This window comes from Hipposideros armiger, unplaced genomic scaffold (genome assembly GCF_001890085.2).
Source record: "Hipposideros armiger isolate ML-2016 unplaced genomic scaffold, ASM189008v1 scaffold_15, whole genome shotgun sequence".
Lineage (NCBI taxonomy): Eukaryota > Metazoa > Chordata > Mammalia > Chiroptera > Hipposideridae > Hipposideros > Hipposideros armiger.
Window position 1 is genome coordinate 3,830,320 of NW_017731365.1, and position 16,990 is coordinate 3,847,309.

General features: G+C 52.8%; 1 protein-coding gene across 2 annotated transcripts in view; it reads left to right on the top strand.

Moving 5' to 3' along the window:
• Positions 1 to 3,007: 3,007 nt before the first annotated feature.
• UNC5B (unc-5 netrin receptor B) overlaps positions 3,008 to 16,990 on the top strand; it is an 82,364-nt gene continuing 68,381 nt past the window's right edge. For both annotated transcript variants that reach the window (XM_019625317.1, XM_019625327.1), the window contains exon 1: positions 3,008 to 3,561. In XM_019625317.1, coding sequence (XP_019480862.1) covers positions 3,483 to 3,561 — 79 coding nt within the window. In that variant the 5' untranslated portion in view covers positions 3,008 to 3,482. The remainder of the gene's footprint in view (positions 3,562 to 16,990) is intronic.

Genomic DNA, 16,990 nt, shown 5'->3' on the forward strand with positions numbered 1-16,990 from the left:
GAGGTGGTAGAGCGTCAAGGACTTCATCCTTACGTGCCTCCCTCTCCAGCGTCCTGGCGTTTGGGGTCCATGCTGGACTGGAGAGGTCAGAGGAGGGATTATGAATTTACCCCAAAATTTTCCCACCCAACAGCCTGCAAACCCAGTCATCTGAGAGCCCTCTTCCACTGACAATCCGGGGCGGGGCGGGTGTGGGGGGCGAGATCCACTCCTGAGCAGCCGCCTGGTAGAAGCGGGGGCGCTTATACCTTCCGGACTCACCGTCTCAGCTTGGATGCTGAAGCCGCCGCGAAGGTGTGAGCTGCAGCGCGCCGCCTAGTGGCAGCCTGTGAGCACACGCGTATGGCTCTCAGAGGGAGGCGCCACCCAAAGCCGCCGGTGGCGCCTGCCGGGAACTCTTTAAATCTTCATTACTATCCAAATAGGTTGCTTGTATTCAACCAGAGTAGGGGATTTCTTTATATTCTTTTTAATCCTAAGAGCCAGTAATTGTTCCCATTTTATGACGAAGGAAACTGATGCTTGGAAAGGCTCAGCAGCCAGCCCAAGTTCTCCCAGCAGGTAAGAGAAGACCCAGGTCTGGTCATCTATCAGCTCTGGATTCCAGAACTCTTGTCTCCCACACACTCTTCTGGTTTGGGAAAAATTAGGGAGCTAATAGAAGCATTTGCAGTCCCCACTACGAGTCCAAACTGGCTCTGGGACGGATTTCAAAGCAGCTACCTTGCACAAAGTCTGCAGCACCATCTCCAGCCTCAGGCCTCCCAGGCACCCAGGAAACGGAGCGGAGGTAGGAGGCTCCTTGTAGGGGTCACTTGGCAAGGCCGCAGCCCCTTTGATCAGTCTCTCCTTTCTCCCCAGCTTCACTGATAGGTCCATTCAACAAGTACTGATGTATGCCTACTATGTGCAGGACATCATCCTAGGTGCTGGTTATATGAGTATGTATGTGCTTGTTTTGAGTCCTGTGCTTTAGGTATGTGGTTGTCTCTGCAGTTAGGTACCTGTTTGTACGTTGATGTTTCTGGGAAGGTCATTTTGCACCTGTATGCCTTTATAGTGCTTACTTGCATGTGCCTTTGGAGGTGTGTATCAGTGAGGCGTGCCCTGTAACTATCTAGGGGGTGTGTATGTGTATGGGAGCTGGCTGGGTATGATGAGCTACTGACTCTTTTATCCACTGCCCTTGCCTGGACTGTCCTGGGTCAGGCTAAAAATAACCCACCCACCTTTGCCCACAGGAACCTTTCTCAGTTGGCCAAAGTCCTTCCCCAGGGAGTCCCACTCCATCCATATCCACCCTCCCTGGGTGCCCAGTGGGAGAGGGCTGGGAAATTGGACTGATTACAAAACCCGCTGCCAATGCTCCAGACCCCAACCCTGTGGGGCAGTGTGTGTGTGTGTGTGTGTGTGTGTGTGTGTGTGTGTGTGCTGGGGGGCCGGGGCACTGAGCAGTCCTGCCTTTATCTCTCCTTTGGGGAAAAAGCTGGGGCAAATCCTTGTTGCTTCTCTGCCCCCATAGGGTCCCCTTTCAACCTACAGGTCTGGCCCCAAGTCCTTCCTCCTCCAATCTAGGAAGCACCCCTGGGAACTCTTGGCCCTATTCCAGCTCACTCCCTACTGGCTCCTGGGCCTGGCTGGACCCCTCCCTGACCCCCTTCACTCCTTCCTGAAGCAGCCTGCTGCACCTGTATTTAAGGAGTGATTCTAGATCCCAGCTCTAGAAAGTGTACAGATCAGGGCCAGGTGGAAGAGGCATTCCTGCAGGCTGCCAGCCCCTTCTCACAGCCCAACCCAGTCCCAGAGGAGGTGTGGGAGTGGAGCCTCCCCTGCTCAGAGGGTTTCTTTCCAATCCCATCTCTCCTGCCCCTTTCACTCACTCACTCATTCACTCACTCACTCACTCAAAGTTGTGTGATCTTGGGCAAATAACATCTTTATACCTCAGCTCCTTCATCTGTAAAATAGGGATATAAATGGTACTTACCTCAGAGAGTTGTGAGGATTCACTGAGGTGATGCGTATACAGTGCTTAACCGTGTGCCTGGCACATAGACGGTCTCTGCCAGTTGATCCACCCTTTCTGATGTCTCTGGGTTTCAATCTCAAGACATCCATCCCCAAACTCCACCTGGCCCCACATGCTCCTTGGCCCACCCTTGGGTGGCCAGGACTTTCCCCAGGAATCAGACTGGCTGGGAGGGGAGATCTTGGAAAGAGAGATGACTGACATTTGTGCTGCAGTTTCCATATGTTTGGGGTTTTTTTTCATTCAATTCTACATCCCCTTATGAAATAGCTATTATCATTATTCTCCATTTTACAGACAATAACGAAGGGGACAGCAAAATGGTTAAGTAATTTGTTCACAGTCACACAGTAGGTAAAGGGTAGAGCCCAAATTCACAGAACCAAAAATGGCTGCCCCACTGTCACTTGGGGACTGGGTTGTTAACATTCTAGGACCTGAATGCTGCCAGAGATTCAGAGGGATCTAGGAAACAGTTCTGCCCAAGGTCATACAGACAAGTAAGGCCAATTCATGATAATCCAAATCTGTGCCAAAGTTCACACATCTATAAGCCCCACCTTAACCAGGACTTGAATGCTAGAGATTTTCTCATTTAGGGAGCCTTTTTGGTAAGACCGCCACATGTAGAAGGCGTAGAGCTTAATGCATGCCAGGGAACTAAAAGTGAGAATCCTCCTGAGTTTAATCATAAAAGAAAGCTGCAATAGCCGAGCCAAAGGATAGCACAAAGGTACATTTCCTTAGTTTTTAGAAAAGAAAATTGAGCAGACTCCGCTTCCAGCTATAATCCAGAGGCCGGGTTTTCCAACACTCCCGGCCCAGCGTCTCGCGAGGTCCCCCCCCCCCCCAAGGGCCCCAGTAATGCCGAGGCCGCGCCCAGGTGGCCGTCGGGTCCCCACCACAACCCCCCCTCCGCAGGCTCCGCCCCCGCCTGCCCAGGCCCCGCCCCGCAGCGCGCGGTGCCCCTCCGCTCGCGAACTCTCTAAGGCAAGCGAAGAGCAGTGCTCGGCATTGTGGAAGGCGGCGGGGACCCGGGAGGGCGCCGGAGCCGCGGGCAGCGGCAGAGCGCAGAGAGGCGCGCACTGGGCTCTGACGGCGCGGCTTGAGCCGCTGCGAGCACGGCTGAGCACACTCACCTTCTGTCGCGCAACTTCGGAACCAGGGCTCGGGAGCCCGGGGAGCGCTCGGAGCTCCGGAGCCTGAGGAGCGCAGAGAGGGGCGCGCCGGAGCCTGGCTGGAGAGCAGGCGCCCGGCACCCATCGCGCTCCGAGCGCCCGGCGGCCCTCTGTGCAGTGTGGCTGCCGCTGCCCTCACGAAGGGCACGGGCTGGCGCGGCCGGGCGCCCGGGAGGACGGCGAGGAGGCGGCGGCGGCGGCGGAGACGGCGGCGGCGAGGCTGGGGCCAGGGAGAGAGCCCCGGGGGAGAGGCTCCCGAGCCGGGCCACGGGAGCATGTGGGCCCGGAGCGGAGCGCGGGGAGCGCTGCTGCTGGCGTTGCTGCTCTGCTGGGACCCGAGACTGAGCCTAGCAGGTAAGAAGCGACTGGGCAGGAGGGCGAAGGGAGAGACCCTTGCTTCTAACTCTGCCTCGAAGTTGAGATGGTCGGTTGCCGCGTCGGTGCGCGCAGGGAAAGCGGCAGGGGCGCCCAAGTTAGAAGGTGGATTTCCCTGCCCCACCAAAGTGGGCGATGGCCCAGTCACCTAGTGGAGGGCGCAGGCCAGAGAGTTCAAAGTAAGCCGAAGCCTCCTGATTGCGCTTGGAAGGAAGGGATCGCTTCTTTTCCTTGGAGCGGGTGTGGGAGTCGGGGTCTGCGCCTCCGGGAGGACACGCCTCCAAGGGACCCCTGGCTCTCCGCGCGCCAGGCGGCTGCGCCTCAGAAAAACTACCACTGCACCGCCCAGGTGTGCGCTCGCTTGCGGTTCGTGGGCAACTTCCTAGTCCAGGTCCCGGCTTACCCAGGTGAGAGAGCGGGAGAGAGACCTGCGGAGCACGGAGCCACTGGTCGGCTCCGCCAGCTGAGGAGGCCAGCTTGAAGGGCTTTGGCTATTGGGGGGTGGGGGGTAGTGCTGAATCCTGCACATACAGCTTTTTTCCTGAGATCATGGGACCCACAGGTCTGGAAGGATATTTTTTTCTGGGTGTTGGTGTTGTGTGTGTGTGTGGGGGGGTACGTAATAATAATCTTGCCGAGTTTCCTTTTAAGCGGGTCACTGACATTGTCCCTGTCCCGAGAGCAGACACGGTGCGTCCTCCTCGGTACAGCTCTTCTGGACCCAGTAAGGTGCCTTAAAATATAGCCCCATATCCCCTCCTCTCCCGCCACGGATTTATACACCTTTCGCTCGCCTGTAGCTGGGCCCGGCGTGGTCTACTGGGGCTGCGTCTTCCTGGGGAGCTGGCGGAAGCACGGGAACCAACCTTTCTGTGGTTCCTGAACCCAGCAGGTGGGCTGGCCGCGGCCACGCGGTGCCTCGGTTCCCAGGGAGGGGAGGGGGTGGGGGCATCCTGCACCGAGTCCTGAGTTGAGGCTGAGAATGGGGCAGGAAAACTGGTGCAGAAAGTGGACGAGATGACGCAGCCCTCCCCCCCCCCTTCCGTTGCTAATAGACAAAGATCCCTCACTCTGGAATTAATGATTCCCACGGCCCAGGAGTGAGGGCTTGGTTTTAGCAAAACCCCCCTCCCCCCGCTTTTTTTTTTCAGCCCTGTATTTTAAAGTTACGACACAATCATTTGATCCAAGTTAATTATGATTTGAGCAGACTCTGGTATTTAAAGCAGTGTTTTGAAGTTGGAAGGTAATGATGGGGGTTGGGGGGCAGGCTGCTGAATGACCAGCCTTTTATAAAGAGTGCAGTTGGATGTGGGAGGTGCTGGGCTGGGGTGTTGGTTTCTGGTTTGAGGGTGTTTGAGGGGAGGTGATTGAAGGGTAGGGTGAAGTCTCTGTAAATGGCACATGGGCAGGGTTGGGTCTCGGGAAGCTGTTTTTGTAGCAGCGGGGCAATGGGAGCAGGAATAAATACGAGGCTCCTGGGGGTGGGGGATTCAGGGAAGCAGGAGAAAGACAAGACTGGTTGCGGGAGAGTTCTCTGAAGCTGCAGAGTAGGCTCAGCTGGGGAGACTGGGGGTGGCCTGCCTTTCCTGCTTAACAAAGCGTCCAGCCCCCATCTTCCCCAGAAGAAACCCCAGGCCCAGGGCTTTGATGGATTTGGGCACGAACAGTGCCCAGCCAGAAATGGCCTCTAATACCGGGCTTTGATTTCTCACTAGCGAGCAGAACTGGTGTTGGAATTGTGCTCATTACTTAGCCCAGCAGGGGCTGCCTGCCCACCAGCCTGGAGAGGGGCCAACTGGTGGGCTTGGCCTGCAGCTTTGCCTTTGCCCAGAATGTGGGGCCCTTAGAAACTTGCCTTCAGGAGGAAAAACGCACCCCTTCCTCCTCTGCAACCCTAATGCCACAGGCACAGAGCATCTTTCAAAATGTTCTGTGAGTCTTCCCAGTGGACCCCTCATGAGTCCCATTTCACTGATGAGGAAACCCAAGTCCAGAGCGTTGGCTTCCCTCCAGTCTTGCTTTCCTTCATTTGCCAACCGATCAACAGACGTGTATGCAGGGCTCCTATCCAATAGCCAGGTTGATTCAGGCCACATTGGACTCCTCCTTTGGCACCATCTACCTCTCTACCGTAAGTCTAAGATCAATCTGAGGCAGAAAAGGCTGTCCCCACAGAGGGGGCTGTTTCTTGGTAGGTGTCCAACCTTCTCTCAGATGGCAGGCACTTCTCCTTGCCTCCACTCCCATCCCCAGTGAATATGAGAATGTTTTTTTAAGGCATGAAGTTTGATGGTGGAGAAATCAAACCTGGAACCATAAAACCCCAGACCCTTAGAAGGAGATATCAGCAAGTGACTGACAGAAGAGGCCGCTTCAAAAGCTCGGTTGGCCCTGGGAGTCTCCTCCTGCCCCACCCCTCAGCCTTTCCTGGAGCTTTTAATGAGCCTTTCCTTGGCCTCTGACTGGGATGGTAGAGAAGGAACTGAGGTGTCATGATAACACTTCTTTTTAAAGTGCAATTAAAATCGGAGTTTTCCCAGTGTATCTGCTGTGGGGGTGGGGGGAGGGGGGAGAGCAGGGCCTGGTCTTCTTTGGCTCCGTTTGCACCACAGCAAACACCCATCTCACTTAAATGGAAAATCAAGAGTGTCGTTATGGGTTTCTCACTAAAGTGAAAGTACCACTGCAAGGAGGGAGGAATTTCCTATATAATCTCCTCCCTCCACTCCCCACCCCCAAACTGGGAATTCTGTAGGACAAAGCAGTTCCCCTTTTTCCAACCTACCTATTTAACTACCGAAGCTTTGGGACAGGTCCTGACTTGCCCAGAGTTACACTGAGGCTCAGGGATAGAACTGGTGTTAGAACTCAGGCCTCACAAACCTCAGCCTACTTCTTCTGGCTGCTTCATTCCACCTGAGCTGCAGACCTGCCATCAGGGGCCTGGGCTTGAGATTCTGAAATCCAGGCACCAGCTAAGGCAGGAAGCTAAAGAGAAGGTTGGTTTGGTAGCTGTGTTAGAGGGACTTGTAGTAGGATGGGGGCCACAGGGGAGTTGGGAGCATGGACCCAGGAGAAGTGGAACAGGGCAGGGCCAAAGGTCAGAGGTGAAGCCCTAAATCCAGGCAAGTGCCCAATGATAGCTCCACCCCTGATCCCCCAAACCAATCTTCTCAGCAACTGCCCCAACCTGCCCCAGGTGAGATAACGCACAAGCCAAGCTCCCTCAGGCCCATCTCCTCCCCACCCTCCTTGGTGACTGGGGGGCACTATGACCTTCCCAGCTGTCAGGTCTAAAATGAGGTCCCCCACACCCTTACCCCACCCCCGCCTTCTATTCCAAGTGCTGAGAGAGCAAGTTTGGTGATTCTGAATGGCCTGGCCTAGAACCTCCCCCAGGACCTGCTGGCTAAACATATGGTCTTTGGAACCTCAGCACTGGGGTTGGCGCGCGCAGCAAGGAGACACCTCGGAGGGAAGGGAAGTGAGGTGGAGTCTTAGGTTGGGACGGAACTTGCCTGTGGGGGCTGGGGCTGGGGCTGGGGAGTAAAGAGAAACTGCTGGCTGCTTAGGCCGATGGCCCCAGGGGGGGGAGAGGAGGAAGCCAGCAGTGGGAGGCTGGTGCTGGCCCTTCTCCTGGCCTCCTCCTCCTCCTCACCAGCTTCCTAAACAGCTTCCACAAAGAGAGTCATTAAAGCTGTGAAGGCAAAATGAAACCAAACTAGAGCACTCTGTGCTTTTCTGTTTGGATTTTTTTATTATTATTTTTTTAAGGAAAATTTAAACTACCATAATTACAATAATACAAGAAAGGGTATTTCAGGAGGCTGGAGGGAATTCGTGCTTTCCACCCTTTCGATGTGCTTGTGAAGCTGGGGCATTACCTCCTGCCCCCTTGGGGCCTGCACTCAGCCGGGTGCCCCTGGGAGCCTCCGGAATTTCTCCTTGACGGGCACATTTTGGTGAGCCTGAGCCCTGGCCAGGTGATCCCCTCTGGGCTTTTGGGGAGAAGTCTGGTAACCCAGAGCTGGCCCTGCTGGCTCCCTGCTGGCAGTTGGGCTGTGCGCTGGGTTTGAATTCCGGCCCAGCAATGCCCCAGTCACTGAGCCCCCAGCAGGGCAGGGAAGTCAAGCCACAGGTCCCCGCGGTGCCCCTTTTTTTCCGATCCTCTGCTTCAGTGATGCTAATGGCAGGGAAAACATTTGCTGAAGTGCAGGCATAAATCAACAGCCTTCCCACTCCCTCCACCCGTTTTGTTTCCTCTTCCTTCTCGCCAAAATCACTGAGTTGCTGGGAACTCCCAGATTTACCCTTGCCCACCAACTGGCCTGATTAGCATCTCTGCAGCTCGTGGGGTTCGTTCACGGCAGCTGTCCTGGCTGCACACCTCGGCACTGTCGGCTCCTTCCTGCCTTCCTCCTGTGCGCACATCATCCCCTTCCCCCTCCCCGGCCCTGCTAAATCTGTCTGCTGGAGCCCTGGGAACTCTTATGCCACCAAAGGAGTGAGCACGCTGAGCCCCCCCTTCTTCTCACCTCCCAGAACAGGCTGCCCAGCGCCTCACAACTTCTCCGTTGCTGCGCAGCTCAGCAGCTCACTTCTCCAGGAAGGTGGGCTGTGGGTGTGAGAGTGTGTACTCAGGGGGGGGTGTGTGCGTGTGTGTGTGTGTGGAGGGGGGGAAACGTGTATGAAGGAGGTGGGTGGAGGTGGGAGTGTGCAGCTGGAGGTGAGGGTAGGTGTGGTGTGTTGGGTGTTTGGGGGTGTGGCGGTGCTGTGTGCAGGAGGAGTGGATGTGTGTGTTGAAAAGGTTGTGCCTTTTGTATACAGGTGCGTGGCGATGTGTGTGTGTTTGAGTGTGTGGGGAGGTTCAGTGTGTACATGGGCATGGCTGTGGTATGTTTGTGTATAAATAGAAATAGGCTATGTGTAGTGTGAGTCATGGGAAGCTCCAGCCATTGTTTTCTGTTGTTGGGGATGCCTCTCTGAGATAGGACCTGGGCCATTTGCCCTTCAGCGCTAAGGAGACTTCATTTTGCCCTGTGCTGCGGGCTGTGAGAAGGATCGGGTCCCAGAGGCAGGATCTCAAGTTGGAAGGGCAGAGGCCAGCTTTCCCTGTTGGGGGCAGATAGGACAGGCCTGCCTGAGGGTGTGTTGGCCATAGAAATGCCCTAAAGCCAGCCCAGGAGCTTGGTGACTGCCCCCATGAGGACGGGGGGGCCTGAGTCCTGGAGTCTGCTTCAGTCAGCTTCCAGCTTACCCAGAGCATCAGCAGGGCCTCATGCTCTAGCCCTCCAGGGGGAGTGAGGTTTCCTCTAGAATTTGCTGGAGAAGAAGAAGGCAGAGCTTGAGTGAGTGGCATCCCTAATGGAGACCAACCGAGGCAGGCACGGCTGGGCTGTCCTGGGCTGGGCCTCTCCGTGGAAGCAGTGAAAGGGGACACAGACAGGCACATGAGCCCCAGACTCCACTGTCCTTCCCACCTCCTTGGTCACAAAGGGTTCCCCTGTTTCCCACTTCTGCCTATACAAAGGGCTGCCATCCGTAACTGTAGGATAGCATGTGGCATTGTGGAACAGGGACCTATAGGAAACCACAGTTCCACCAAGTTCATGTTGCTCTACAGTTTATAAAACCCTCTTATAGGTGGGACCACTTGGTCCTTGTAAGAGCCCCACCAGGAAGGTGGTTGGCCACTTAGGACCTGGGGCCTGGGTCAGAGCCAGAGCATCCCTGACCCCAGCCCTCAAGGAGGTCACTGTCTGTGCGGGATGATGATGTCCACTCCCAAAATGGTAAATGACACCCAGAGAGTCTTGGATGCCAGTGAGAGCAGTGCAGGGAAGGGCACAGTAAAGAGTGAGGTTCTAAGCCTTGGGGCTTCCTGGAGGGGGTGATGCAAGCCAGACCTTGCCTTTCTCCTTTTCAGGTCTTCGTAAGAGCGTGTCCTGAAGAAAAAAGATGGGGTGGGGGCTAGCTATCTGGGGCACCTGGGCAGATTTGCTCACCCCCCAGAACTCTCCTATTCTCAGGTAACGGGCACGGTCAGCATCCTGGCGGGCACCCACCCTTGGTGAGCCAACCCCTGGTCCTATTTCCACTCTGGGCCTCGCAGGCTCAATGAAGGGGTGCACCTTGGGAACCTGCCCTTCTCAGCTACCTCTGGCTACAGCTGAGACCCAAGGCAGGGGCTTGAAAGGAAAAGATTTCTTATTGTTTGATTCTCTCTCTGTGGCTCTTGAAGGTGGAGTGAACCCAGAAAATACATTTTAAGCCGTGGTAGGGGTTATGCTGAGGGTGGGGGTGTGGGGAAGCATATTTCTCTGCCTTCTGCTGTGGACTAGCCACTCCCTTGAGCCAGTCAGAGAGGGAAGGCTCATTTGTCATCACCACCTCTAGGACCCCCAGCGCCTCTACATACCCTTCTTTACAGAAGGCCCTCCCTGGGGCCTCAGCTGCAGGTGAGGAGGGTGCATGGCACGGCCCACTGGAATTCTGAGGAGGTTAACATTGCCTCCCAGCGTTGCCACTTACTAACTCACCGAACCATGCTGTGCCTCAGTTTCCTCATCTATACATGAGGATAATAATATCGTCCTCACAGGGTTGTTTGAGGATCACATGACCTGATGTACGCTAAAGCGCTTAGCGTGAGTGCTCAGGGAGCACTCCCCAGGAGAGAGCCCGGCAGAGCCTGAGCCGTGTTCCTCCGGAGGAGCGGGGTTGAGGGAGGAAGCTCGGAGCCTTAGAGGCCCACAGGCTCCTGACCTGGGACTTTGGAGGCTCTGGTTCTTGCCTTCCTTCTGCTGCGTGGCTTTGGGCAAGTGCCTTTCTTTTTGTGGGTCCTGGTTGGCCTCCCCATCTGTAAATTTGGGGTGGGGGAAAGGTGAAAGGATGATCCTCAAGGGCTATGGGATTTTTTTTTTTCCTTTGGTCTGGTTCTATCTGAAGAGGCCCCAGCAGCCAACGAGAGACAGAGGTAGCCAAGGCCCAGACCGCTTGTGTTTACCGAGTCCCCTCCAGAAAGTCAATATATTGACTGGAAAGCCCTTGTGAGCATTATGCGGCCCTGGGTGTCTCTCTGTTTCTCAAGCCATAAATCACACTCTGGGACCTTGGTCCCTTTTTCTTGCTCCATAAGCATCTTCTGCCTCGGAGGCCAAGAGCCCCAGACACCAAATAGGGCCCAGGAGGCAGAGAAGGACCCCACCAGCAGAGGCAGCCTAAGCATGTGAAAGAAGACGCATTTGCTGCCCCTACCCTGCCATGCTCCCCAAGGCTTAAGGGGGCCCTTGGAGGTTGTAGCAGAAATAGACTGCCCAGACCTGGCCTCACCATTCAGTGTAGCTGATCTTCGGAGTAGGGAATGAACCACCCTGTCCTTACACGGGGTATTAGAACACCAGCCCAGCCCTACAGCATGGCACACACAGACAGTCATCCAACCTGAGCAAGTGCTGGGCTCTGGGGTCAAGCCTGACTCTTGAATTGCTGGGCTTTATGTTGCCTCTTGAAGCATAAGACATGTGCCAGGCCTGTGATGCTGAGGGGGCAAGAGTTGTGTGTGATGATGCAACAGAGAGGAGCCCATTCAAGGACTAACCAAGATGTGTGTGTACTGGGAGGGAGTTGCCATGGCGTGTAGAGGACAGGCTGTGCAATCAGACTACTGGGTTCAAATCTTGACTGTGCCACCATTTAGCTGTGTGTCCTAGAGCAAGTTGCCTACCCTCTCTGAGCTTTAGTTTGTTTATTTGTAAAATGGGAGTAGTAATAGCACCAGTCTCATCAGATTGTTGTGTGGATGAATGAGATCATGCGTACAAGTGATGCACACGCTCTAAGTGCTCAGTAACGTTCATTGTCATCATCATCATCATCATCATCATCATTATTGGTGCCAAATATTGGGTGACATGACAGGAAATGCGTAAGCTGTTGAGAGAAGGCTCCTGTGGGTGGCTGGTCAGGGAAGGCTTCCTGGAGGAGGGAAGGATGACATTTGGCCTTTTAAGGATGAGCACAGTTTGGGTAAACAAAGAGGGCGTTCATGGTAGGGGTTGTGTATGTGAAGGTATGGGACAGAAATGTCTGGCATATCCACCCAGGAAACAAATTCCAGATTCAGCCACTGGCTCGTATCTGATGATCTGGTAAAATAAGACTTCTGGAGCCAGGGGTCCCTTATTGGTACAGTGGAAGGAGCCAAGGCTTTGGAATGAAAGGATTTGACTTTTACTGCGTGTCTGGGCCAGAAGGCTCAACCTCTCTGAGCCCTAGTGTCTCCATCTATTAGGTGGGGATGACCCCGCCGCCTTCACCAGACAGTGATGTGATATGAGATAGCACGTGTAGTCCTGGCACAGAGTAGGTTCCACTGATTTTCGTTGACTTCCCTCCTGCCTGCCTCTCCCCTACCCCCTATCTGGCTGACCCCTGGGTGGGGCTGGGCCCTGCTTCTCTCTCTTGTACACCTCTGGGTGACAGAGCAAGGGGACAGAATCCCAGGTGGCAGCTTCCAGGTTGAGTGGAGAGCCAGGGAGAGGGGAAGGAAGAGGGAGGCTACCTTTTCTGGTCCCTGGTGCCCACCTGGGCCTGGTGGATACCAGGAGGCATCCCCAAGGTCTGGTAGGAATGTCTTCTGCGGAGATCATGCAGGAACCTGCAACCCTCAGGCCCCAAGGGTGTCTGGAGGCATTACTGGCCAGGAGACAAAGCTGAAGGAGGCAGCACTGTAATGTAATCAGAGGCGCCCGCCTGCCCAGCCTGGGGCCTGAGCACCCATGGAGGAAGTGGAGCTTACAAGAAGTTGAGTCAGAAATTCAGGAAAGTTTGCTCCTGGCCTCCTCCCCCATCCTACGTTTGCTCATTCTCTGACACAGCAGGGCAGAGTGAGACTCAGAGACAGAGTGAGAATGGGGGAGGGGAGATATGTCCTGTGGGGCAGCCTTTCACCCCTCTTTTTCCTTGTCACCAAGCCAGGGCCCTGGGATGGACGGGAAGGCAGGGTCAATGGGTGGAAACAGGATGGGGTTGAAACAACGGGGTGATGGGAGAGCAGCCGTGACACTAGGTGACTAGGGATGCTGGGTCTGATGTGTCTGATTTTGCTCACTCACGTGTTGCTTGCTGGTGCCCATCACACAGAAGGTGCTTGGTACACACTGTAGAATGGGTGAATGAGGAACTCATGGTGAGACCTCACTTACCCAAGAGGTTGCTGTAATTCAATCCCTCCTGTGGTGGACTTGCTCCTATGGAAGAGGAACCAAACAATTAGAATAGGAGATTCTCACTGCTTTGCTTACAGCCTCCCTTCCTCTTTGCTCTCTCCTTATTCTCTCCTGCTTCCTGTCTTCCTTGAGCACTTACAATGTAGCAGGCATGATAGGAGTCAGAGCCAGGTCTTTAGTGGTCAGCCCCTAGGTAGGAAAGAATTTACTCACTAAATCCACTGGAGCACAAAGAATTAATCAAGTACTACAATCAAGTGCCCTCAGCCTCTTTGTGTGGAGAAAGCGGATGTGGTGGGCTGGTAAACTCTACTTATCTGCAAGGTGGCCTTCATAAAGCATGGCTGGTCCAGGCCCTTTTAACATGTTTGTTTCCCAAGCCCACTGCCCATGCCCTTCCACCTTGCCTTCTCGTGGCTCCAGAGGATGCCTGTTGCATGGACACAGGCCCTGAGGTCTGGGAGCAGGTGTAGGCTTAGAGAATGTATTTGAAGGCCCACAGGCAGGGTCTCAGCCCTCTAGAGCAACTGCTACCAGCTTCTTGGCAGGAGCTGGGTTTGGTGCAGGGGAGCAGTTTTGGCATCAGGGTCTGGTTGAGCCAGGCTCTCCTTGGCACTGCGTCCCCTGCTAACATATAGGAGCATCCCTGGGAGATTAATCCCCCTAGGCCCTTGGCCAAGGTAGCCGTAGGCCTAGTGCAGCTACCACCCTCACAGCTGGGCACCTGAAGGCCCTTGCCTACCACAGGCTCATCTGAGATTCCTGCCTGGCAGCCCAAGACAGCTGGGGCTGCTGGACATAGGGACCCCTGCTGCAAATCTGATCTGACCCCTTTCTCTGCTGGTGCACCACGCTTCAGTGTACACACACACACACACACACACACACACGCGCACATGCACACACGAGACAACAACAAAAAGAGCCCTCAATTGAGGATTGGGACACCTGGATTCTAATCTTAGCCATGCAGCTATTCTGCTGTGTGACACTGAGTTAATCCCTGTCCCTTTCTGGGCTTCAGTACCCTCTTCTGTCCATATGAAGAGAGTCCACCCTGGAAGCAGACAACCAAGTGGAGTCCTAGCTCTGACACTAAATGCAATCCCCTGAGCCTGCATCACCTTGTTGTAAAATAGGGGCCCTGATTGGTTGTTGGGGAGACCAAACCAGTGGGACATCAAACAAGGTGGAGCATGGTCATTAGAGTTCAGTTTCCTTTTCTTTCTACCTGGGAGGAAATCAATCCACAAACCACTGGTTACACCTTCTTTCCAATGCTCCCCTCAAGATGGGGAATATTATTATACCAATAAGAGGCTCAGAGGGCCCACGGAGTGACGTGGTGATCCCTCTGGGGGTTATAGTGAGGGGCGAAGCCTGCATTGTCATATGCATTTGGAAAGAGCCCTGGACTCGGAGTGTCTGGAAGCTTCAGCTCTAAGGCCAACTCTGTGTGCCTGGCAAATCACTCACCCTCTTTGAGCCTCAGTTTACCCATCAGCAAAAGGAATAAAAGAAGTTGAATGCTAGACAGGGCTAAGGGAGAAAACACTCAGAGACGTGCTTTGGGAGCTGCTCTTTAAACCCCGGGCGCCACTGATCGAAGGTGGAAGGGGGTGGGCCGAGCAGGGTCTGTTACCCCAGGGACTGTGCAGCACTTCCTGAGAGCTGTTTGCTGTAGGGCAGGGAGGGGAGGGCCCGTGTTCCCGTATCCCTGGCTGGAACCTCCTGCTGGTGGGTGGGCCCTGGCATCTCCCCATGGCCTGGCTGGCCATGGCTGTTGAGCTAGATGACAAGAGTTTGGGTCACTTCCCATCCCTCTCCATGCTCCACACCCCAGACCCGAGGAGGCCGGGGTGCCATGTCAAGGAAGGTTAGTGTCGGTGCTGGGTTTGATGTGTCCAAGCCAGCACACCATCTGCCATGCCCACCAGAAGTTACATAATCCCTCGGCCGGCTGCCTGTTCTTAGAAAACAGGGCAGGCGGGACCAGCAGGGAGTGGAGGGTGAGTGAGGCTTTTCTTCTCTGCACTGGTTTCCTCCCAGCCCAGCATCTCCCAGGACCAGTCTTCGTTCTCCACGTTGCTCCCACACCGTGTGGAGCCTGAGACATAAATGCCAAGACAGAGCGAGGTGGAGGTTGGGAGGGACCTTGGTGGGCCTGGGGGGCTGCGTGCTGCCCTGCTTTGCAGACCCTGGGGGCACCCTGCAGACTGCTTGCTGACTACACACTTTCTGGCGGCATTGGCACTCGCTGGCCCCTCACCATGCCTCTGCTGAGCTCAGCGGGGTGGATTCAAGAGGGCAGCTCAAGATTTGGGGACGTAGGGGGAGACTCTCGCCCCAGTTCCTACAGAGATGTTCCCCATTCAACATCTTGTCAAATAATAAGCATTTTTAATATATGCTTATCTAAAGAACAGCCAAATAACGCTGCCCATATATTACTGAGACCCAAGATCTAATCCTATCTCTGTTCTTTGCTAGCTGTGTGGTGTTGGCCAGTCTCCCTCACCATTGTTAGTCTCGGTTTCCTCACGTTTGAAATGGGAATAGTAAAACTTGCTTCCCATAGATATCTTCATGATTGAGTCAGATAATGCATATAGACAGAGAAAGTGTTTAATAAATGGTAGGTGTCAACATTGATATCCAATTCCTTTTTTTTTTTAAGAAAATGATACATAATGACCAAATCTGTTGTATTCCAGGAATGCAAGGTTGGTTCAAAGTTCATCTATTAATATTAATCCATTAAAATTGATTTATTAATATCAACAATATGCCATTTTAATATCATATACCATATTAATGAATCTTAAGTAAACAAAATCATATGATTATCTCTGTAAATGCTGAAAAAGCTTTGGACAAAGTTCAGTACCCATTCATGGTATAAACACTCAAGAAAAAAGGGATTATGAGGTACTTTTTAGCTTGATAAAATAGACATACCCTAGATCTAAAGCCAGCATCTATGTAATGGGAAAAGCTAAAAACATTTCCATTAAGATCAGTAATAAAACATGGAGACCACCATCTCTTCTATCATTCAACACTATTCTGGAAGTATTAGCCAACACAATTAATCAAGAGAAATCAATCAGAGGCATAAGGGTGGGTAAAGAAGAAGTAAAACTACCCCTAGCAGATATTCAAACATACTAACACCTCTAATTAAAACAGTGTGGAACTGGTGCAGGAATGGGCAAATAGATTGGTCAAAGATGAGAGAAAGTCCAGAATCAGACCCAAATATATAGGAAATGTAGTGTATGACAAAGGTGGTATTCAGATCACTGGGATAAAGACAGACTTTTTAATAGGTGGTATTGGGACAATTGGGTAGCCATTTGGAAAAAGATACCATTTGATTCATATTTCACACCATACTGAAAAATAAACTCCAGTGGACTAGAGAGATCTGAAAGTAAACAGAGATATGAATAAGTATGAGATGAAAATTTGGGTGAATTCCTCGTTAGTGTTGGGGTAGGGAAAGCTTTCTAACTATGACTCAAAGTCCAGAGCCATTAAAATAAGAAAAAAATCGATCATTTTTATTCCATAAAAACTTAAAAATCTTTTTTTTTATTATAAAGCACCCTAAAGAAAGTCGAAGGACAAAATATTTGACAAACTGGGAGAAAATGTTAATAACATGTCACAAAGAACTAATATCCCTAGTACATAAAGTACTCTAAAATATTGAGGGACAAAGGAGCAGCAACTTGATAAAAAGGTAGAAAAAAGACATGAACAGACAATTCATAAAATAGGCTATAACACTGATCCTCAAACACGTGAAAAACATGTTTTAAAAATGTCATAATTAGAAAGCTACTAATTAAAACAGCCCTGAGAGGCCAAATCTCACAAGACTGGAAAAAAATGAAAAATCATGACCACACCTTCTGTTGAAGAGGCTGTGGGAAACGGGCACTTTCAGACATTGCTGGTGGAAATGCAAGTTGTACAATCCTATATATAATAGATAACTTGGCACCACTGAACAAAACTGCACATACACTGTATTTTTCCACCCAGCAATCCTAAGAAATCTTCCCTTAACACGCACCTTTGTCAGCACAAAAATACATAGTCACCTGGTGATTCATTGCAGCATTGTTTGTAATTGCAGAATATTGGAGACAGCCTGAATTCTCTCGTAG